This window comes from Nelusetta ayraudi, unplaced genomic scaffold, assembly GCF_046127955.1.
Source record: "Nelusetta ayraudi isolate G7.1 ecotype Tasmania unplaced genomic scaffold, CSIRO-AGI_Nayr_v1 ptg000048l, whole genome shotgun sequence".
Taxonomy (NCBI): Eukaryota; Metazoa; Chordata; class Actinopteri; order Tetraodontiformes; family Monacanthidae; genus Nelusetta; species Nelusetta ayraudi.
In genome coordinates this window covers 4,138,404-4,161,634 of record NW_027466098.1, presented here as the reverse complement: position 1 = coordinate 4,161,634, position 23,231 = coordinate 4,138,404, and the positions used below count along the sequence as shown (strand labels likewise).

The window sequence follows — 23,231 nt, the reverse complement described above, 5'->3', positions numbered from 1 at the left end:
AGCTATGCAAATCTGAGGTTTCAGAATTCTTCAGACGGTCTAGCCAACTGACCCACTTAACTTTCAGATCAACGTGCGGTAACACACAGTATGTGAACATTTCTGCAGGACAACAGGTTATAATCTGCGTACTTCACACGGATACTTTCCTATAATTATGCTGTCATGTATTTTTTTTTTTTTTTTTACAGACAACCGACTGGAATTTAATTCCAAAATGTAGCCGGACTGCTGAGAAAACATGACTTACAACCATGACTACTTCATCAGAATTTAATGGCGTTTTTGTCGTAAAAAAAGAAGAACAAAGTTCAGCACTGAAAGCTCTGGGGCTTGACAATTTATTTTAGCAGGGGTTTAGTTAAACACAGCAGCACACTGTATCTTAATATGGGAACTGTCATGGGCATGCTCGAACAAGCTTTGCACAACTGGCAGTGAAATGCTGATTGTCACTTTGAAAGCGATAAAGTGAAAGATGAAAAACCCTCATCCCACCCTTTCCTAGGTCGAAAGGTCTAAAACATCTTGCGTATTTTAGGAAATGTCCATCTGGCATCTTAGGTTTTATAAACCCATCAATTTGACAATACAGGCTGATAAATTCAAACTAAAACCACAGGCTTGGATACATTCAGAAGAGAGTTTAATAAAAGGCAGCTCACAGCAGTGGCGCCACCAGGTGGTGGCCAAGGGTGGCCACGAGCCCCCCTATAAATTTACTGGCCACCCCACTGGCCAGTATAGGTTGTAGTAGGGTACTGACCCTAGTACTACAATGCATTTCACCCCAAATGCGCAGCCAGCCAGGCAAGCCGCTTTTGATCTTCCCTCACTCACAGCACCCCCCCACCCAAACCCCTCCCTCTACCCCCGGTCGCTGTTGCGCGCTCAGACAGCAACGGCTCAGCGTGTGCGCGTGACGGCCACTTGTATCGACACAGATAAATGACCTCAAATGGAGTTAAGAGAGAAGACAGAGAAGACGCGTCAAACAACCCGGCAAGGGACCCCGGTTGAAATCGGCTCTAATCGGAGCGCCCCAATCGGCTCGGCTCCCTCTGCTCCGATCGGAGCCGAGCCTCAGTGAGTCAAAATAAGTCATAAAGTCAAAAATATTCTTTAGTAAAAGAAGAGGGGGAAGTATGCGTCGTAACGTGTGTCATGTGCTTTTTAAGTGCTAAATAGTGCCGCTACAGCACAGCTTTTCAACGGGTTTTTGACATGTAGAACTGAGTTACGTAGCTAACGTTAGCTGCTGCTTGTATATGTTATTAGGCTTCACACGATCACGATTTTTGTGCCAATCACCGATCAGCGAGTTTAAATAAACCGATGACCAATCACCGATCCGATCACGTGAGGAGCAATATTTAAATTACTTGTTTATGTATTATATACTTATGTGCCGTTTCCTGAGTATCAATAAAGTTGTTTGCTTTAGCATCCGTTTCGGAGTTTGCTTTTGTTTTTCTTTCTCCGCGCTGCGTTTCTTGAACTCGACACGCTCCTCCGTGTGTATCTTTTCCAAGTGCCTGATTAAATTTGTCGTGTTGAAATTTTTTGCCGATGTTCCCCCGCGAGGTACTGTAGCGTTGCATGTATTGCAGATAGCTTGTGCTATGTCTGTTTCTCTCACTTTGAAAAATTTCCACACCTCCGACATGTTTGTTTGTGTCGCCCATGGATGTTGCTGTCGTGAAGATTCAAAGAAACTTTTTTGTCCGTCACATAGCGACAGTACTCAAAACAGGAAGAGGCACGAAGACGAAAATGAAGTCTTTTTGAATCACGAATCATTAGCTCTCGGATACAAACAAATAAACATGTCGATGCTGTGAAACTACTTTGGAGTAAATGAGACGGATTAAAAAGTTTCAACACAACCATGACGTCATTGACCGGATCTGTGATTTATGACATGACGCCCGATCACGAACATGCCAAATATCGGCCGATCCGATATAGCCGGTATGATCGGTGTGAAGCCTATGTTATGTCAGTCATTTTCAGACAATGAAGAGAAAGTCCACGGACATCTCTTCTTATTTTAAGAAGAATATTAGAACAGGAGAGAAAGAGACGACAAGGCAGCAACGGAGGCTTAGTGAGGAGGGGGAGGAGAAGGAGGAAGAGGAGGAGGATGGAGTAGAGGAAAATACAGAGCAGGATACACAGCCAGCGTCAATAACAGAGCCAGAAGCCAGGCAGGCCTCAACAAAAGCAGCTGCTCAACCTGTTCCTGGACCAACAGGTGAAATTATGACTGTTTGGCCTTAATAATGAAATCGACGGCTAGGCTAGATAGTAACGTCATTATTAATAACGTATTATTACCACTAGTATTATTATTATTTTAAAAAGATTTCTGGAGGCACTACTGGCTCACAGGAAGAGCTCAAAGTGCAGACTTAGAGTTCCACCATAAGGGCATTATGCAATAGATCCAGTGATTTTTATAACAAAAGCAGTTAAGCTGAGAAAAACAGCATGAAATTAGGTCACAACACAAATCAAGTCTCCCGATCCTGTCATGTGAAAAAGATCCAGGATACTGCTCTTGTTCCCCCTCGCTAACTGTAAGGACTCAGCCACACCACACAGAACTTGTCCCTAGTATTGTAGACAAGACCGCACCAAGACATCATCAAGACTAGAGGACCGAGATTGAGAAAAGACCAAGGCATTTGGAGGTTGAGACGGATCACAACAAAACAGAACAAATGAACACTATTTTTTTTTTTCCAATCAAGTCATTTCTACATATATGTAACAGCAACATGTCCCTTTAGCAAGGTATCTTTTCATATATTTTTTTGACATGTTGCTGCTTTGCCAGCTATTTTGAACCATTTTCAAAAAAACAACTTTGCTTTATAAAATTTTAAAAATATTAACTGGGAATAATTTCACTGAAAACGATGGCATGCCAAGCATGAACAAAATGCGTAAAAAAAAAAAAACCTTTAATGTCTGAGCTCAACACTAAAAATACACTCATCTCACTCATGGTGGTTGTGAATGACCTCAAAGTTCTGCAAGGCCCTGTGGATGAGGTGGTCAAAACAAAAGCTTGCTTCTCTTATCATCCGTCATAGCAGTGTTAGCTGAGTCTCGACCTGTCTTGATGAAAAAGCCCGAGTCCACAACCAACACAATGCCGAGTAAAAATGCCCCAGAGGCCCGGATGAGACCAAAACCGCTAAAAAGCGGTCTTGGCTGCTTCTCTGTTTGACACTGCACTGAAATTGACTTAACTTGATTAACAACACATACGAGGGAAAAAAAGGGGGTAGAGAAGTAAGTTCATGTTGCAATCAAAACACAGAAACGCATAAACTTACCTGGATCAGTTATGGTGTCGGACCAGCTTGTCCAGTCCTCCAGTCATCGGTCTCTTGTCCTCGACTGAGTCTTCATGTGCTCAAATTGTCCTCTCCTGAGGACATACCAGGTTTTAGGTCTTCGCTGTGTGTCATTGACCGTACTCGCTCATGTCTCTGCACCTCTGCTAAAATGCGCACCGCTCCGTCACAAGGTCTGCACACGTTGGTGAAGGAATGTCACTGACACACATTATTTCCAAAGCAAACAGGACCTACTTGTCATATCGGCGCTAAATGTCAAGTTGTGTCTAGATGCAAAACAGTAGTGAGAAATGAGCGTTCAGCTGCAGGAAATCCCCGACTGGTCGCCTCCACCAGCAGGCTGCTGCGCGCGAGCATTAAATAGGTGAAATGCAAATCTTGCAGTGCAAAATTGCAGATGGGCAAACTGAAATGTTCCTATCCAGCTAGCAACAGAGAATATTCCTCAAAGAAAAATGCAAGAGAGGTCTTTCCCCCCGTTGATGCAGGTTGGCCGAGTGCCTTTGCAACCAAAGGAGACGGTTGAGAACGTTGCAACACCTACTGATGCCGGAGGCAACCCCTGACATGCGTCACCACACGTGGCATACCACAGTGCATTTGGCTGTTTAAACAGCCGTGTTCCCGCAAGGTTAGAGTTGTTCTTGTATGTCGTCAAATGCAACATTCTTCAAAAACTCAAACCTATCGAGACTTTTCCCAGGAATGGGAAAATCAAATTTCTGATCAGGCTAATTCTCTGTAACCTATTTAATACACTTCAGTCGGAAATTTGTTTTAAGATATTCATCAAATATAATCAATAGCCATTAAATGGTTAAACTGACCATTAACTATTTATTCATGACTGAATACACAACAAAACCTCTAAATCATTCATCACCAAAAAAAGGATTTAGGCAGAAGCCAGAGGCTTACATATGCCTATCTGTGTAATCGGTCCAACTGTAAAGAACATTTACAGAGAAAATACAAAATTCTAGCACACATAGACAAATTAAAAAATAAAATAAAAATCTATTGCTACAATATCCAAATGAAGTCCATTCTGTTTCTTATAATCTTCAATCATGTGACTTTTTTTTAAGGGTTTTTTTGAAAGTTGATATAGAACAACATAACTTCAGCCCATCACATAGCCCATTCCATAATTTCACACCAAAAACTGAAACACATCTGGATGTTTTACATTTGTTCTTGATTTCCATATTTCAAAAATAAAATGTTATGTCTATTATGTCTCTCTAATTTAAAAAAAAAATGTTGAACACAATCAGGAACGCTATAATTCCTCACTCTGAAGCGTTATTTTTACTATTTTATTTTATATTTTTCATTGAAATATATATAAGAATTTTAATGTGCCACATTCAATAAATAATCTAATAGTTGCCTCTAAGTAACCCACTCTCACAAGATACAGCCTGTAGCTAGAACTACCGTGAATAATGTGCAGAAGAATTAAATTGCAATAACTTACAGAGAACCTTTCCAGTGGGTCAACAAGCAGGACAGCAAGCACTCTGACCCTCTTCCTATCATTGTGAAGCAGAATTCACCAAGCGTTGGATTGTTCACCCACTAATAGGGAACGTGAGCTGGGTTTAGACCGTCGTGAGACAGGTTAGTTTTACCCTACTGATGATGTGTTGTTGCAATAGTAATCCTGCCTCAACACAATGTTATTCTTAAAGGTTCTAGTATAAAGGCTATGAGAATAAAGGTTACCGTACATACCGTTTACATACCGTAACTAAATAAATGGCCCCCCAACACAATCTCCTTTTTTGACACGACGTAATTGCTAATTCTCATGTCATAACAATTTGAAGGCAACTCCAGCAACATGACGTTTCACTCTTGCTTGGCACACTTCAAAGGTAAAGCGCTTTGGGTATCGTGGAGGCTGGAAAAGCGCTATATACTGTAAGTGCAGTCCATTCACCATCACAAAGGTCAATCAACATCAATCTGAGAGACTCAAATCATTTGTACTGAATACAGATCATCATTTGCGTTTCAATCATTTAAATGAATATAAATACACGTTAAAGCCTAATAAGTGAGGCCGATTTTGACTTCTGAATTGAATCACAATTGGACTTCACTGACACATTCTTCCAAAATCTAATTTCTTCATTAAAATGTTTCACATCAATTTCAGAATTCCTGCCGTGGGAAGCAAAGGATGTTGAAGATGTACCACATAGATACAGCCATTCTTTAATACTTGCAGTGTGAAAAAACCTTAACGTTCATCAACAGCTTAAAACAAAAGCTTCCGTACGGAGCACGCAGTTACAAACCACAGGGGTTTTTCCTGACCATCCAAATTTGCATAGAGCGCTTTGACAGTACTGTCATAATCGGAGGTATTTGCATTCTGTACTTAAGTCAAACGACGGATACTTGTGTAAATAAACATTAAGGTAAATGTAAAAGTCCTGATTCAACATTTCAGAACCTGTAAGAAAGTACTGGTTCTTAAAATGTACTTCTTTTTTAACTAGTAATAAAACAATACATTTGTTGATATTTTAGCAAAATTGAAGTTGTGACAGAATAATCTAGACTGAACTAACCAGAGGTCTCGCATGAGCATCTGGACCATTTTTAACAGCTTTGGTACTTTCAATTGTTAATTTTTTTCTTTTTCAACTACAGCACAACCTAATTGGAATCAGTTATAGTTCTGATCAGTGAGCCATTATTGGATTTCTACACTTTTTAATAACAATGACCAATTTTATTTTCTACATTTGTATTTTTCTTTGTGCCGAAAACGTACTGAAGTGACCTCAAAGCAGGTTCCTCTAAAATAATCTCCCTCTAAAATACAATCCACTTTTATATTGAACTACACAACAACAGAATTCAAGTACTGTAGCTCTACATCAAGCAACAACAACTCTAATAAATAAATAAAATACTGTGAAGAATATTTGTATCTTTTTAACACAAAGTTAACAAGCATTTTTTTTTCCAATGCAAGACGTAGGAAGTACATACATTTGTGTACAAATTTAGGGGATAAAAGTAAAAAGTAGTCAGAAAAAGAAATACTCAAGTGTAGATACCTGAAACATCTACTTGTATATTATATATTATAGTATGGTAACAAAGAATTTCTACTTTGTTATTTCCCACCACTGGTCACAGTCGTGCATGCTTATTCCATACCTTTACAATGACCTCAACGTTGTACTTGAAGTCATAATTCAGTCCCTCATTAGTTTTGGAAGGGGCATATGTTCTGTGACCACTTCCTTCCTTCCAAACACACTAACTTGCTTTAACTGACCTGCCTGGTCTGACACCTCCTCCACCATCTGTCATTAACTCTTGCCTTGTGCTCCCAATTTTCTTGTGTATGACAGGCCACAGCCAAAACGGAGCTGCCTGCTCCTATTTCCATTTCTTCCCATTCTTCCCATTGATTGAATTTGGTGCCAAGCTGGTAACTACATTAACAGCTAACAGTATTTCCATCAAGCTATTCACTGTTGTTCAGCTCTCTGCAACACCTCCCTAATCTTTCCAAGATCTCTCCCCAATGCGTGGAATTTACACCTTTTGATCTTTCAGTTTCCTCTGTCTTACTTTCATTTCTTTAAAAATCTGTGCATGTCATCGTTGCTGTGCACCAGTGTCATGTCATTCTGAGGGCCCCACCTTTGGTATTTTTCACATCCTGCCTGGTTTAACGCTTCAAAGTGAGCTTCCTTTCTGCAGCAAAGGCTGTTTTTTGCTTTTTAAAATACATGCATTGAGCAAACGTGTCAAAAGCAAAAGTTATCCTTTTGAATCTGTCATCTTCTACTGCCACTTGTCTTTCACCTCGTTTACATTTCTTGCCAAACAGGACGCACTCAGAATGCGTAGGAGTAAACCAAAGCTAAGTTTAGCCACAGACCCGCTATCAACAAGCACGGTAAGCTCCTCCCAGCTACCAGGAGTGGGCAGCAGCAGCAGCAGCAGCAGCCACTCCTCAGATACAGCTGACATCAGATAAAAAGTGACTCAAAGGAAAATAACTCCCAACGATATGTCTGGCGTGCAGGAGACACTCACTAAGAGTGACTGTGGAAAACACAGATAAAGTACATACTGTTAGAGGCTTTAAAGAGTCAAATGCAAAAGACCAACAACAAAAAGCAACAAATGTATTTTTTTCATCTATAGTGTAATGTTCTTAGTCGGATTGGATAACCTTGAAAAATATGTGAATACATGTTTGGTGGTCTGTCTGGGTTGCATGCTGACATTGCAAATTTGTATCATGACTCTGGTATATGCAATGCACCATAAAGAACTTTGTGGTTATGTGTCAGGTTGCCAGTTGTACTGTGTAAGACACTTTGGGACAGCAATACCATTAATCAATTCACTAAACTAAAAAATAGTTCACTTATTTCTGATAATAGTAAAAAAGTAAGTTTTCTTTCTATTTTAAAGTTATTTTTAATTTCTAATATTTCAAATTCCAATTATTTCTTCAAAAATCTCATTACAAATAAAACAACATAATGAAAAGCTTCAGTGGATCTTAATTTCTGTTTGGCTTGGTGCATTGCAAAGTTAGTTAGTTAGTTCTGATCGCACCTCCTTTTTAGAGCGTGTAACTGCAAACAGAATTGTGTGACAATAAATCAGCGTAAGGGAGAATTAAAAATGAAAACCGAGCATCAGTCATTCTGTGACTTGCACCTGTCATTGCGCTGCACCTGCTCTTGTCTCAGGAACAAATGGAACCGATATACATATATTGTTAATACATTAACAATACTTTCTGCCCGAACGTGACGGATATGTTTTACAGGGCCTAACTTCCTGGGGTCGCCATTTTCGTAAATAACAACCAAAACGTGAAGTTAACTGCACCCTTCCACTAGTCGACCATGACAACGCGCGTTTCAGGTTAAGTTCAATTAAGGCGACGCCCCCAAAGTGATATGCAATAAATCCTGACAAGTTCCACACTGGAGACGTGTGTGAGGTTTGTCCAGCCAGCGTACCTCGACGGACAGCGGAGTTCCTCCTTCCGCCTGATGCGTAGAGGATACGGCACGTGTGCTTCCTGACTTGCAGAGCGGGAGGCTGTGAAAGAGGAGCGGAAGCAGGCGTGGACTGGCCATCGGGCATACCGGGCAATTCCCGGTGGGCCGACGCATAGTTGGTCCGGCCGAGTTGTGAATTTCGGCCGGCCGGGTTGAGAAGCGGTCGCGGACCCGCGACAACGGTGAACGTAGGTTTACTGCCATCTGCTGGCCTGCTTCTATACTGCTGCAGGACCGCCCCCCAGAGCAGGGGACACCGTGTGTGTGTGTGCGTGTGTGTGTGTGTGTGTGTGTGTGTGTGTGTGTGTGTGCGTGCGTGCGTGCGTGCGTGCGCGCGCGCTTTCATTTTGAAGAATTTAAATTTCGGTTGCCCGGGCCTGGGACCTTTCTGTGTGGGGTTTGCATGTTCTCCCTGTGTCTGCGTGGGTTCTCTCCGGGTTCTCCGGCTTCCTCCCATACTCCAAAAACATGCATGTGAGGTCAATTGAACATTGTCCGTAGGTGTGCATGTGAGTGTGAATGGTTGTTTGTGTCTATATGGCCCTGCGATGACCTGCTGACTTGTCCAGGGTGTCACCCTGCCTTCGCCCTAAGACAGCTGGGATAGGCTCCAGCAGACCCCCGTGACCCTGAATAGGAATAAGCGGGTATAGAAGATTAATGAATGAATGAATGAAATTTGGGTTGTTGAAGCAAAGAGGAGTAACTAAGTTTGACAGTTCATGATTTCATGATTGAAGGCTGATCTTGACATATGTTTAATCTTGCAACTGCCTGTCTGCCACTCTGGCTACTTCTCTCTCTCTCTGTCTCTCTCTCTCTCTCTCTCTGTCTCTCTCTCTCTACAATTTTTGTATTTCTTTCTCACCCCAACTGATCATAGGCAGATGACGGCCCTCTGGAGTCTGGATCTGCTCTAGGTTTCTTCCCACAGGGAAGTTTTTCCTGGCCACTGTCGCACTTTGCTTGCTCTGGGGGCCCAGTTGGTTCCTTTTTTTCTCTGATTGTACAAACGTCTTTGAATGTGATTTAGCACTGTACAAATAAAAGTTGATTGATTGATTGATTGATTGATTGATTGATATAAGGCCAGTAGTATTTTTTTTTTTTTACGTTAATTAACTTTTTTGTCAAGGCAAGTTAACTTTATCTTAGCTTTGAAGTACTAATTATATGTTCTTACAAATGCTTTGCAAACACAGAATGTGTCATGGCCAGCATGTAAGTTTTCACTGACATTGTTGCGCATTGTTGCGTATAAAAAAATGCCTTGAAGACGGCGTGCAAAGGCTAATTGATTAGACCACATTGCCATCTGCTGGCAGTCTAAGTGAAGTTATTTCATTTTTGTCATAAATAGATTTTTTTGAGAGGAAGTACCCGCAGATTCAGTGAGACAAAGGTTAGATGAAACACATTATTCAAGTAAAAATTGGAATAACGCTCTTTAGTAAAACTTTAAACATTTAAGACACATGCATACAAATCTAGTTACAATAAAACTCTGGACTTATTGTATGCAAACATCAAAAATGTGTACACCTCCACACCCCTGCCCCCTCTCAGCCGCTCAGACCACAACCTCATCCGTTTGCAGCCTGTTTACACCCCGGTGTTGCAGCAGCAGACTGTGCAAGAGAAGACTACAGATCTGGTCTGATGAGGCATGTGAACGGCTGTGGGACTGCTTTGAGTCAACGGACTGGGACATTCTATGCAAGTCGCATGGGGAGGACATCAACAGTCTGACCCACTGCATCACTGATTATATTCATTTCTGTGTGGAAAATACCGTACCATCCAAAAGGGTCCAGTTTTTCCCGAACAACAAACCGTGGGTGACTCACGATCTGAAGGCTCTGCTGAATAAGAAGAAGAGGGCCTTCTTTTCAGGAGACAAAGAGGAGCTAAAGACAATACAGCGTGAACTCAAGTACACCGTCAGGAGGTGTAAAAAGGTGTACAAAGAGAGGCTGCAGAAACACCTGGAGAAGAACAATGCCAGGGAGGTGTGGAGAGGCCTGAATCACATCTCCGGCCATGGCGAGGGTGTGGAACGACAGGTCGTCACCACCGGGGATCAGGACTGGGCAAACCAGTTGAACCAGTTTTTTAATAGGTTGGACTCTGTCCCCCTACCATCCCCCACCAACTGCCCTGCTTCTTCATGCCTCTCCTCCTTCTCCTCCCCCCAGCTGCATCTGCAGCCTTTCACACCTCAGCTCCCCGTACACTACCACCACTCTCATACCTCCTCTGTACAACCCCCAACTCAACCCTTGGACTCACCCCAGTCACCCCCCTCCCAGCTGAGGATCACCAAGGACCAAGTGAGGTGGGAGTTTAGGAGGACTAAGGCGAGGAAAGCCACAGGCCCCGATGCCATCAGCTCCAGGTTGCTCAGGGACTGTGCAAGGGGGTACGAGCAGGAGTACAGAGGAGTCGTCTTGGGATTCGTGGACTGGTGTGAGCAGAACCACAACACGAACAACACGAACAAGACAAATGAGCTTGTGGTGGATTTCCGTCGAACCACTCAAATACACACAGCCGTGAACATCCAGGGCTCGGACATTGAGATAGTGGACTCATTCAAGTACCTGGGTGTTCATATGAACAATAAACTGGACTGGTCCTCAAATACCACGGCGATCTATAAGAAGGGCCAGAGTCGCCTCCACCTGCTGAGGAGACTGAGGTCCTTCGTGGGCCAGCAGGGTCCTTCTCTGGACTCTCTATGACACTGTGGTGGCCTCTGCAGTATGCTATGCCATCGTGTGCTGGGGGAGTGGAGTCACGGACAGGGACAGGAGGAAACTGGAGAAACTGGTGAGGAGAGCCAGCTCTGTCCTGGACTGTCCATTGGACTCCATCCAGGAGGTGGCGGACAGAAGGATGTTGGCCAAGCTGACGTCCATCATGGACAACACCACCCACCGCCTGCACCACACTGTGGAGAGCCCGAGCAGCTCCTTCAGCTCGAGGCTGCTGCACCCTCAGTGCAAGATGGAGCGCTACAGCAGGTCATTCCTGCTTGCAGCCATCAGGCTGTACAATTGCATTCTCATTTAGATGCAATAGAAACTTATTTATAGCAGAGCATGTAGCACATGTAAATTCAGATGTTTAATATGTAAATATCTTGCTTTTTAGTTTTCTGTATATACTTACTGTATATTAAAAAAAAATCTAAATGTAATTTTTGTCGCTATGAAACTACCAGCAGATGGCGAAATTTTTTAGTTATGGTTTTGCTATTAGCTGCCATCCACTGACCAGGATTGTCAGGGTTTCTTTTTCTTTTTCTTTTAATGAAATTCTATTTCTCTAATATGGCATGAGCCTGATTATTTGTTACATCTCAAATACATCTCAAGCCCCCCAAAATACTTTTTGATTTGTTGGTGTTATCCGTGATGTATCAGCACCCTTTGTAATGTCACAAAAGTTGTGACAGAATAATCTGGACTGAACTAACCCGAGGTCTCGCATGAGCATCTGGACCATTTTTTAACAGCTTTGGTACTTTCAATAGTTAATTTTTTTCTTTTTCAACTACAGCACAACCTAATTGGAATCAGTTATAGTTCTGATCAGTGAGCCATTATTGGATTTCTACACTTTTTAATAACAATGACCAATTTTATTTTCTACATTTGTATTTTTCTTTGTGCCGAAAACGTACTGAAGTGACCTCAAAGCAAAGGTCCTCTAAAATAATCTCCCTCTAAAATACAATCCACTTTTATATTGAACTACACAACAACAGAATTCAAGTACTGTAGCTCTACTTCAAGCAACAACAACTCTAATAAATAAATAAAATACTGTGAAGAATATTTGTATCTTTTTAACACAAAGTTAACAAGCATTTTTTTTTCCAATGCAAGACGTAGGAAGTACATACATTTGTGTACAAATTTAGGGGATAAAAGTAAAAAGTAGTCAGAAAAAGAAATACTCAAGTGTAGATACCTGAAACATCTACTTGTATATTATATATTATAGTATGGTAACAAAGAATTTCTACTTTGTTATTTCCCACCACTGGTCACAGTCGTGCATGCTTATTCCATACCTTTACAATGACCTCAACTTTGTACTTGAAGTCATAATTCAGTCCCTCATTAGTTTTGGAAGGGGCACATGTTCTGTGACCATTTCCTCCCTTCCAAACACACTAACTTGCTTTAACTGACCTGCCTGATCTGACACCTCCTCCACCATCTGTCATTAACTCTTGCCTTGTGCTCCCAATTTTCTTGTGTATGACAGGCCACAGCCAAAAACCAGCTACCTGCTCCTATTTCCATTTCTTCCCATTCTTCCCATTGATTGAATTTGGTGCCAAGCTGGTAACTACATTAACAGCTAACAGTATTTCCATCAAGCTATTCACTGTTGTTCAGCTCTCTGCAACACCTCCCTAATCTTTCCAAGATTTCTCCCCAATGCGTGGAATTTACACCTTTTGATCTTTCAGTTTCCTCTGTCTTACTTTCATTTCTTTAAAAATCTGTGCATGTCATCGTTGCTGTGCACCAGTGTCATGTCATTCTGAGGGCCCCACCTTTGGTATTTTTCACATCCTGCCTGGTTTAAAGCTTCAAAGTGAGCTTCCTTTCTGCAGCAAAGGCTGTTTTTTGCTTTTTAAAATACATGCATTGAGCAAACGTGTCAAAAGCAAAAGTTATCCTTTTGAATCTGTCATCTTCTACTGCCACTTGTCTTTCACCTCGTTTACATTTCTTGCCAAACAGGACGCACTCAGAATGCGTAGGAGTAAACCAAAGCTAAGTTTAGCCACAGACCCGCTATCAACAAGCACAGTAAGCTCCTCCCAGCTACCAGGAGTGGGCAGCAGCAGCAGCAGCAGCAGCAGCCACTCCTCAGATACAGCTGACATCAGATAAAAAGTGACTCAAAGGAAAATAACTCCCAACGATATGTCTGGCGTGCAAAAGGCTGTTTTCCACAGCTGAAGGTTTTAACAAACTCTTCCTGAAAAGTGAATCAAACAAAAACAGTAAAGCATGCAGGCAAGCATGTAGCAAGTGCAAAGCCCCATCAGACAACCAGACGCCTGTTTAAAAGCTCACTATTCTCACTTCTCAACACCATGCAGTTGCTTCTAGTGGTATTGTCTTTTTGTTGAGATATCCTAAATACAATGTATTTACAACCGACTCTGTGTAACACACACATCGATAATGACAACAATTATTATTATTATTATTATTATTATTATTATTATTATTATTATTATTATTATTATTATTATTATCATCATCATAGAAATGCTTTTATGAAATTTACTGTGGTATCTACTTTTACTGGGTACAGTGGGTCTTGGGCACTGAAGTGTGGGTTGGTTAGTGTAAAAGCCTTATGTATGTCGTGTGTGACCGTTTTGTATTGTGTTGTATGTTTTATGCTGGACCCCCTTGAAAACGAGATGGTGCATCTCACGGGGCTACCCGTCTCAATAAATTTGCATTGTATTAAATTTTGCGTAATGTGGAACCTTTCAAGTATAAATGTGTTCCCAAGAAGAAACACGAGCATAGATCATACGTCACAGCATTTAAAATGTCAAATGAGTTTGAGTTTGAATTTCATATGCATGACTACCCCTTCATTATTATCACCATGTGAAGTCAGCACAAAAGCAGCCGTTGGCTGTTATCATCTGATGCTGCAACCTTGAGCAGCACCGTGCCACAAAAAAATAAATAAATAAATAAATAAAATCTGGGTTTGAGCAACGCCCCTGACATTCTTCTAGTTTCTCTTTGAGGGGGGAAGAGAACAAGGACACATTTTGTGATACACATTGTTATCGCTGCATTATTTGTGTGTACTTGATGATGCTTCCCAAGGCAGAGTGGAACAGCGCAAAGATAACAGTGGGAGCTCCAAAGTTTATACCAGTGACGTGCAGTCAGGGGAGGCAGTACCTCACCTTGCCACCAGGGGGTAGGGCGTTAAAGGCTATACTATACTATACTATACTATACTATACTATACTAACCTGGAATTAATCAGTGCGCTGTTGAGTGGATGAAGGATCATCTTATCTAAAGACACTGTTCGCGCCTCAGAAGTGTGCTCGGGAGCAGGAGCTGTTTGGAAGGAGGTCTCATTGGAATGTTGACATTCACTCAATTAAAAATGCACAGATACCACTTTTTTACAGAATGAGTAGAGCACTTGCATCTGAGTACTCACCAATACCGATAATGTGTACTTAATAAAACCACGTTATAGAATTACTTTGAAATTTCTTTCAACGGATGTTCGGTTATTTGAACAACATTCCTCAGAATGTTTTTCTAGAACATGGGTTGACTGTCACAAGTTTCACTGTACTACAAACACAATTTTAACAAAAAATGGTCATATACATAAATATACAACTGGTATTGTTGTTGTGGTATCGGCATGCTATTTACGAGTCCGGGTAGAGTATTCCACCCCGGTATCAATACCAGTACTAAACATTGGTATCGGTGCATCTGTTTAAAAAATAAATAAATAAAAAAAAATAAAAAAATAAAAAATAAAATAAAAAGTTCATCTTTAATAAAACTTTTTTTTTATTTTTTTTAACATATTTAACCAATGTGCGTGGCTACGCTCTGGTGGGCAACATGGAGTTCGATATTTGCCTGCAGATTCTTTTATTTCATCAACATGAGCACAGCATGGACTACAAGTGTTTGTTTTTTCACTGATGACCCATGCTGCAACCACTCCTCCACTCTGCTTCTGTAATGTTTTTCCCTTTTGCCAGGTTACACACACACACACACACACACACACACACACACACACACACACACACACAGCGCCGGAACAAGTCAGAGAACGGGGGCGGGGCTACACGACGCCCCTCACCCCCCTCCCTCGTTCCCCTAAAATATTTGAGATATTATATAAGGGATCCACTTGCAAATGTTCATGTTCATATCATGTTACCTGTGAGTGTGAAGATAACAGCAGAACATATTGTAGGCTTGAATTACCCACTACTTGCAGGGTACTCAGCAAGCCTGACGCTCCGCGAACTTTCCAGCGTCCTCCTCACCTTTCAGCGCTGCAGGTAAGGAGGGGGACAGCTGGTGAAGCGTCAGGTCTGGCTCTCCTCTGGATCAGCTAGTAGCTGCTGTGCCCCTATCATCACTGCTGCTGCAACGGCTCCCCGACCACGATTAGTGTTCCCAACTTTCACTCAGAAAAATAAAGGAGGCTTCCCACAGTGCTTGGGGCCATGACCATCACAGGCCAATGGCTCACCAGTAGTGTTAAATCATAACTTAAAATAGGGTTTCAAAAAAGTATTTGGTTGAAATAGTTTGAACTGCTTTGTTACCAATAGACATTGGCAATTGGTACATTGATAAGCTGAATGTTTAAATTGTATTAAAATCTTTGGGGGGGGGGGAATAGGTACAACTAGTGATGCTGCTTGTGCCACCCCACATGACTTCATGTCGGGTGTCACATGTCAATTTTTTAAAGTCCTCCCTTTTTTCACTGTGTTACTTTCACTGAGTATTTCTTCTCACTTCTTGTAGCACTGAGTAGCTGTTTCTCATTCAAAACAATGCAGTAGAACTACGAACAGGACTGCTTAAAGTTGAGAGTGAACAAGAGCTCACTCCTCATAAGCGAGAGGAGCCTCTGCTATTTTCGTTTGCTGCTGGAAAGACAAACAAGCAATGCTGATTCATAGCTTACTCTATGCAAGTTAGACAGCCAGGATGCAGTTGTTGTGAATGGGTAGCGCAATGGTATTGGTTGCAGGGACGTAGATTACGGTTTTGAACTCAAACTCTCTGGAAACAAACGTAAGATTCTGTCGAAAATAAAGTTAGGTTCAAGACAACTCAGAAGTAAGGGACAAATCCCATTCCGTATCAATTCAAATGGTAGGTGACAGTCCAACCCCGTATCTGCATGGAGTGGTTCGGTCCTGGCAACAGCACAGTGCATGTGTCGCACCCCCGTGCAAGAGGGTAAGATAGCTGCCATGAATGTCAGTTGCGCGAGGGAGCAGGCTCCGCCAGGAGGCGGGTCCTACTGCCTTGGCGATGGGCCCCCCGACGCTCCGCCAGTGCACACACACACACACACACACACACACACACACACACACACACATTAAAAACAGATGCTGGTTGAATCCGAGGAAGCACCAAAACATCAAGACTTCTATTTAGTTTAGTGTTCACTAAAGTTATCCACCCCACTCCTCCCAAATTCCAAGACAATCTTTTTGTTTATTATCTTTTTATATTTTATATTTGTTTATTTTCGTTGTTTTTTACAAAAAGCCTTTAATAAACTGTCTTCACGCCTGTTTGTTTCAACATATGTACGTCAGTCAATGAAAAAAAAAAAAAGCAAATGACATATAATTCACAGAAATAGTTGGTGGCGTCTGCTGTGGCCCATCAAGGTCGTTGATTGAACAACTGACACAGACAAAGTTGACGAGATAGTTAGCTGTCAGCTCCTGAGACAAGCGTTAATTCCTCTGACTGCACCGGAAACTGCACCACTGAGAAGACTTTACTAAATCCCAACAGGCAAACGTTGTGGCCATCAGATCAAACATGAAGCCAACAAACGACACAACAACATATTTCATGAGAATTAAATAAAAATAAAGAAAATGGTCAAAAAAGAGTTAAAAACACACACATAGACACACACACACACACACATCATATAGAGAACACAGCCATAGAAAAATGCCATTGTAGTGTTTATTCTGCGGGTGTCTTTGGAAACCAAATGTAAAGAGAGTAAGAAATATAAAGTAGATATAAATTAAAGCTGCAAGCAGCGTTGATGGGGCTGAGCATTCTGCCCGTGACCGCCACCACCCCCGCCCCCTCTGACAGCCGACGCTTCCGACGCACCCTGACCCCTTCAGAATCCTGCAAACCCCTGCCTATGCCTGCCGACCTCTGCCATCCTCTGCCGACACCCCCGAATACCCGCCTCCATCCCCCGACACATGCCGACCCCTCCCGATGCCTGACTCCCCTCCCGATGCCTGACTCCCCTTCCGATGCCTCCCGACCGCTTCAGATGCCTGCTCACTCTTCAGACGCCTCCGAGTCCTATTGACCCTGCCTCTGGGTGAGTTGTCATTTTTGCATTAAAAAAAATTGTTCATTTGTCCTGATGTGCTTGCCGAATTTTGTCAAATTTGAATAAGGTCAAAGGGTCAAAAAGAGGGGTATTGGAGAGCATCAGAGCATAAGTAGTGAGTAGACGTGCCTTCCTCGGCTCCTGCAGAAATCTATTAAATTTATATATTTAGGACCTTTTAACCGCTCAAACTTTGTTGAAAATATTTCCTTAGTGATTTTATTACATTATAAGCGGACAAATGCCTCCCAAACAGGCCAAACTACAGTACGGGAGAGGCAACCCGGACTAGCACTAGCAATGAAACAAATGAAAATGCTAACTTTGCTTGCAACATGCAAGCGCTGGCGAAAGCAGTCACTGCCGTACAATCCTCTATTGACTCATTTCGGGAGGAAAACCGGGCATCTATCGAATCTCTACATGAAACACTGAATGTGTATGGCCAACGAATTACTAACATGGAGGATGGAATGAACGAGTTCGACAAAAGACTGTGCAGCGTGGAAACTTCCCAAACTTTGCTGGCTAAAGAAAATTACGTCTTGAAGGAGAAGGTAGCGTATCTAGACGACATATAGAAAATGCAGAGGGCCCAAGACCGTCAGAATTCATCACCAAACTACTCATGGATGTGCTTGGGGAAGACAGTTTTGAGCAGCCACTATCGGTGGACAGAGCCCATTAGAAGTTTGGCCCCAAAATCAGCAGATGGCGACAATAAATCACGACCGCTCATTGTCAAGCTTCGTCACTTTCAAACTAAAGAGTTGATCCTATGTCTCGCCAGACAGAAGAGCCCGCTCTCTTACAACGGAACAAGAGTTCACATTTTTCCTGACTACAGCCCGGATGTCAACCAACGACGCGCAGCCTTCTGCGAGTCCAAAAAGAAGCACCATGCTGCAGAGATCCAGCTTGGCCTCTACTATCCATACAGGAAACTCACCTTTTAAATCAAGACCAGTTAAAAGTTCACAAAGAGTGGGTGGGGCAAATGTTTCACTCACAATTTAACTGTAAAAGTACAGAAGTAGCTATTGTTGTTCGCAAAAGAATTCCCTTTCTTGTGTCAAAAACTATCTTGGACCCAAATGGCAGATATGTGATGATTGTGGGAGAGTTGTTTCAACTTTGCTTAGTATTGGTTAATATCTATTGCCCAAACTTCGACGATGAGATTTTTTTCAAAAAGATACAAGCACCATCGCTAATATGGACAGTCATCTCTTGATCATGTCTGGGGATTATTCGTTCTTCTCACTCTGTACTAAGACCGTCTAAATCCACACAAATAGTCCAGTCATTCATAGATATACATAAACTTGCAGACCCATGGAGATTAAATCATCCCACTAAGAGGGAGTATTCATATTACTCTAATGTACACAAATCATTTTCCAGGATAGATTTTTTTCGTTGACCCCTATCTGCTGAGTAATATCACAGATTGTAAATATGAACCAATTATTATTTCTGATCACCCCCCGATGAGTTTAAAAGTAAATCTCCCAATCCAGAGGACAAAATGGACCCGGCAGCTTGATACACTTCTGCTGGCTGATTCAGACTTTGTAAGGTTGCGTCTTGTCTTGTTGTCGTCTCGTCATTTCCTGTTTTATTTTGACATCTTTACTAACCGTCCTCTCGTTTCAGATCACTTCCCCCTCCTCATGTGCCACCTGTGCGTCTGACCCAATTACCCATTGTCTCCACCTGTGCCTAATCACCTCATGTGTTTAAATAGTCTGTGTCTCCCTTGTCTTGTGCCAGAGTGTCTTGTGTCGTCATGCCCAGTGCCCTGCCACAGCCCAAGAAAAACGCACAGTAAGCCGGTTCAGCCGCGAAGATGAGTGATTTTTTGTTCTTGATAAATTTTTTGTTCTTGGTCAAAGTTTAGTTAATTGTTTCTGAGATTCTGTTATTTGTTTCTACTTTATTGGCCCTTTTGCATTCCTCCCAGTGAGCGCTTTTGGTTTCGATCCGTTTTAGTCTTGGTTTATCCTTTAGTTATGTAGCTTGCCCCGTTTTCCTCCTTTGGAGTGATTTTTAGTTTATCCCTTGTTTTTTCCCATGCTCAGCCCTTTATCCCTCGAGCAACTTATATCTTGCCCTTTTTGTTTTCTAGATTAGGTACTCTAGGAGTTTCACAGCCTGGTTATTTTGATTACTTGGTCTAGAGGTGTATCGCGTGTTGGGTACAATAAAAATCTTTGCCTCTCACTACCCTCTGCGTCTGAGTCCTGCCTTGAGTCCCACCCTGACATCTTGGAAACTCTTAAAGCGTATCATAGAGGGTAGATAATTTCTTGCTCTGCCCATGTTAGGAAAATGAAGTATAGAAAGACTGATGATCGATCTATCTTTGGAAATTAAGATGACTCTCCGGTACCCCTCTCTAACCCCTGATCTGATTAGAAGAAGAGTAAGTATACGAACTGATATTGATCTATTAACCACTGCACAAGCGGTGAAGCTCCTCCTCAAATCTCGTAGTAGACTCTTTGACCTTCCAAACTATTAGCTAGCCAACTTTGTCAAAAAGCAGTATCCAGTAATATTTTGCAAATTATGCTACCTGATGGCTCCTTAACAGAAGATCATAATAATAATCAAAACTTTATTTGTACTGTGCTAAATCACAACCAAAGGCGTCTCAAAGCACTTTATACAATCAGAGAGAACCAACTGGGCCCCCGGAGCAAGCAAGATCATCAGTTTATTAACAATGGCTTAAAGAGTTCTATTCCAATTTATATTCCTCAGACATAACATCGGATCATAAAAAATGTATAATTTTTTTTTCTAATCTAAACATCCCTACAATTGACTCTAAAGAGTAATTGGAACAAGATCTGACACTAGAGGAAATTAATAATGGAATAATGTCCCTTCAAAGTGGAAAAGCCCCAGCCCGGATAGGTTTCCAACTGATTTTTATATAAAAAAAAAAATAAAAAAAATCAAATAAACTTGCCCCTCTTCTCTTCTCAGAGGACCAGACTGGATTCGTCCAGGGTAGATTATCCTTTTTTAACCTGAGACGACTTTTTAATATCATTTATACAGAACCTAGCACCCAAGAATCAGTAATATCGCTCGATGCCGAGAAGGTGTTTGATCGGGTCGAATGGAATTACGTTTTTTATACACTCAGCAGATTTGGTTTTGGCCCTAGTTTCATAAAGCTCATCTACACTGATCCAACTGCCTCTTTTTATACCAACGGTATCTCATCTGAGTACTTCTCTCTTCATAGAGGGACAAAACAAGGAAATCCAGTTAGTCCATTTTTTTTTTGTCTTCGCTATCGAGCCCTTTGCTTTTGCTCTCAGAAGTAATATTAGAATACAAGATATCCCACGCTTCATGCAGATGATTTATTACTATTTGTCACCAACCCTATTATATCTACTCCTGAAATCCTCAGAATCTTACTAGAATTTGGAAACATATCCGGATACAAACTTAATTTCAATAAAAGTGAATATTTTCCCATTAGTAGTAATGCTAGAGAATATCCAAATCTGCCATTTAATATGTCCACTGAGTCCTTCACATATTTGGGTGTAAAAGTTACCAAATTATATTAGTTTATTTAAATGTAATCTTATTCCCTTACTGGAACAGCACAAACAAGATATTAAAAGGTGGTCTATCCTGCCTCTCTCTCACATAGGGAGAACAAATACTGTAAAGATGAATATTATACCAAATGTCTCATCATAGTCACGCCCTAACAACTGATTGCCTGGCCCGTTAGCCAATGATTGGGGGGTTGCCATGCTATAAATGGAGGGGTTGAAACAGTTGGTATTCACTACACTTTGACACCACGTCATTTCTGCTGCCGTGGTCACGTTTCCTTGCGCCCGTTCACGTCTGCCTCAGGTATGGTTGCCTCTGCCGACTTTGTTTTTAATTGTTTTGGGGTACTTGTTTTTAGATTGTATGGTTTGTTTTTAGGGTTGGCATGTAGCGCGTCGTCGCTCTTTCAGCATGTGCCGCCTTGTACAACTCCCGGTGAGTATTTTATTGTTGAGTTTCGTCACTAGCATCTAACAGCTGATCAAACCACGTTAATGGCATTGTTTGTTTGTTTTTGTAGATACCGCCTGGAATGATGGCTTTGCCGCTGTACTGACAGCCCTTAAAAACAGTCAAATTTGCTGCTGCTTTGCTGATGCGGAAAGTTGTTGGATCCCGTCATTATTTAAGATCCTAATTATGAAGCCGTTCTGCTCATGACAGTCGACGCGTAGTGACCACCTAACCATTTCTTTTCGTTTTGTTTGTTTTGGTTGTTTATTTATTTTTTAATTTTTTTGCATTGTTAAATTGTGTATTTTTGTTTAATTGGATGTATACCTAACCCTGTGTGTGTGCGTGGGTACAAATATGAATTCTGAATACGCATCCCTGATCTCTCCTAATTGTGTTTCTTTTTGTTATTCAGAGGCTGAGGTCGACAGGTGTGGACGGGTGGTGGTCTCCCTTTTTGTTTTAGTTTGCTGTGTCGTCACCACCCAAGTCTGACTGCCCACTGGGATGCGAGCGTCACGGTTTGCTTCTGCATGTGTGAATGGGGTGACTCCCCTGGGCTTCCGTCCCCATCCAACCTGCTCCTGCTAGATGTAGATGGCCTCAGCCCTGAACAGCATCATTACCTTCCGTGAGTCATTTTGTTTCTGTTGCCCCGCCGTGTGTGGTGTTGTCAGCCCGTCCTGCCTTTGTTTTGACCAGTCTCTTCCCCTTGTTTGAATCGTTGGCCCCTTTTATTTTGAAGATCCTTTCCCCTTTTTGAGTTTGAGAATTTGATTTGTCCATTTGTTTTGATATTCGTTCTTTTGTTGTTGTTTAATTGTTCCCCCTTGTTAGTAAGTTGTTTGTTTTTTGAACGGTGCTTCCTCTCCTGTTTCTTTGTATTGATAGCTTACGTATAAATTTGTTGTTTTCTTTTTTTGGGTTTCGTTGATTCCAATCCGTAACTGCCGGGATTTCCCTTTTTAGGTGCACTTTCTTTAAATTATAATAAAGCCTTCTGGTCTTTTTTTGTAAACCACGTCTCAGCTTATTGGTCAACAAAACCTGTGTGCCTTCCATTTTTTTTGATTCCTCAAAAACAACTTGAGGTGGCGTTGTCATTCCATATCCCTACTCCTTAACAATAACCCTCCTTACATTCTGTAATTGCATCAATATTATCTTCTCCCCCCACCCCCACCACTGCTCCTTCATATTGCCACACTAAGTCAAATTGTGCATTTTCTGTTGAAGATAGAAACTCGGACAGAGTGTTTCAAATGTAGCCGAGGATCACATGCACGTGTGGCTATTCTTGGGTATGTATGGCACGCTGAAATCATTTGCGATTTTGGAAAAGATGTTTAAAAATTGTTTAATTTTTTGCACATACTGTATCTGCAAACAGGCTCAAATTGTCCTTTTTCTGTCACCGGTCCTGATGTACATGCCATATTTTGTTAAAATTGAACGAGGTTAAAGGGGTCGAAATTGGGATGAAAAACGCATTAGGTAAAGAACAATAATAATAATAATCGGAAACATTAAAAAAACTTCACTGTTCAGTCCCGAGCATGCCGTTTGTTTGAGCCAGTCTCAAAGTGCTCCTGAAGGGGGCACT

The 23,231-nt window shown here is 41.7% G+C and overlaps 1 protein-coding gene across 4 annotated transcripts in view; it reads right to left on the bottom strand.

The window, feature by feature from the left end:
* The window catches only part of LOC142895061 (kinase suppressor of Ras 1-like), a 45,064-nt gene extending 36,450 nt beyond the window's left edge, over positions 1–8,614 (bottom strand). For 3 of the 4 annotated variants that reach the window (XM_076035815.1, XM_076035816.1, XM_076035817.1), the window contains exon 1: positions 8,384–8,614. In XM_076035815.1, the coding sequence (XP_075891930.1) occupies positions 8,384–8,539 (156 nt within the window). In that variant the 5' untranslated portion in view covers positions 8,540–8,614. Of the gene's footprint in view, positions 1–3,344; positions 3,435–3,598; positions 3,824–8,383 lie in introns of those variants that run through there. The other variant, XM_076035819.1, reaches the window with a different exon arrangement.
* Positions 8,615–23,231: the final 14,617 nt, after the last annotated feature.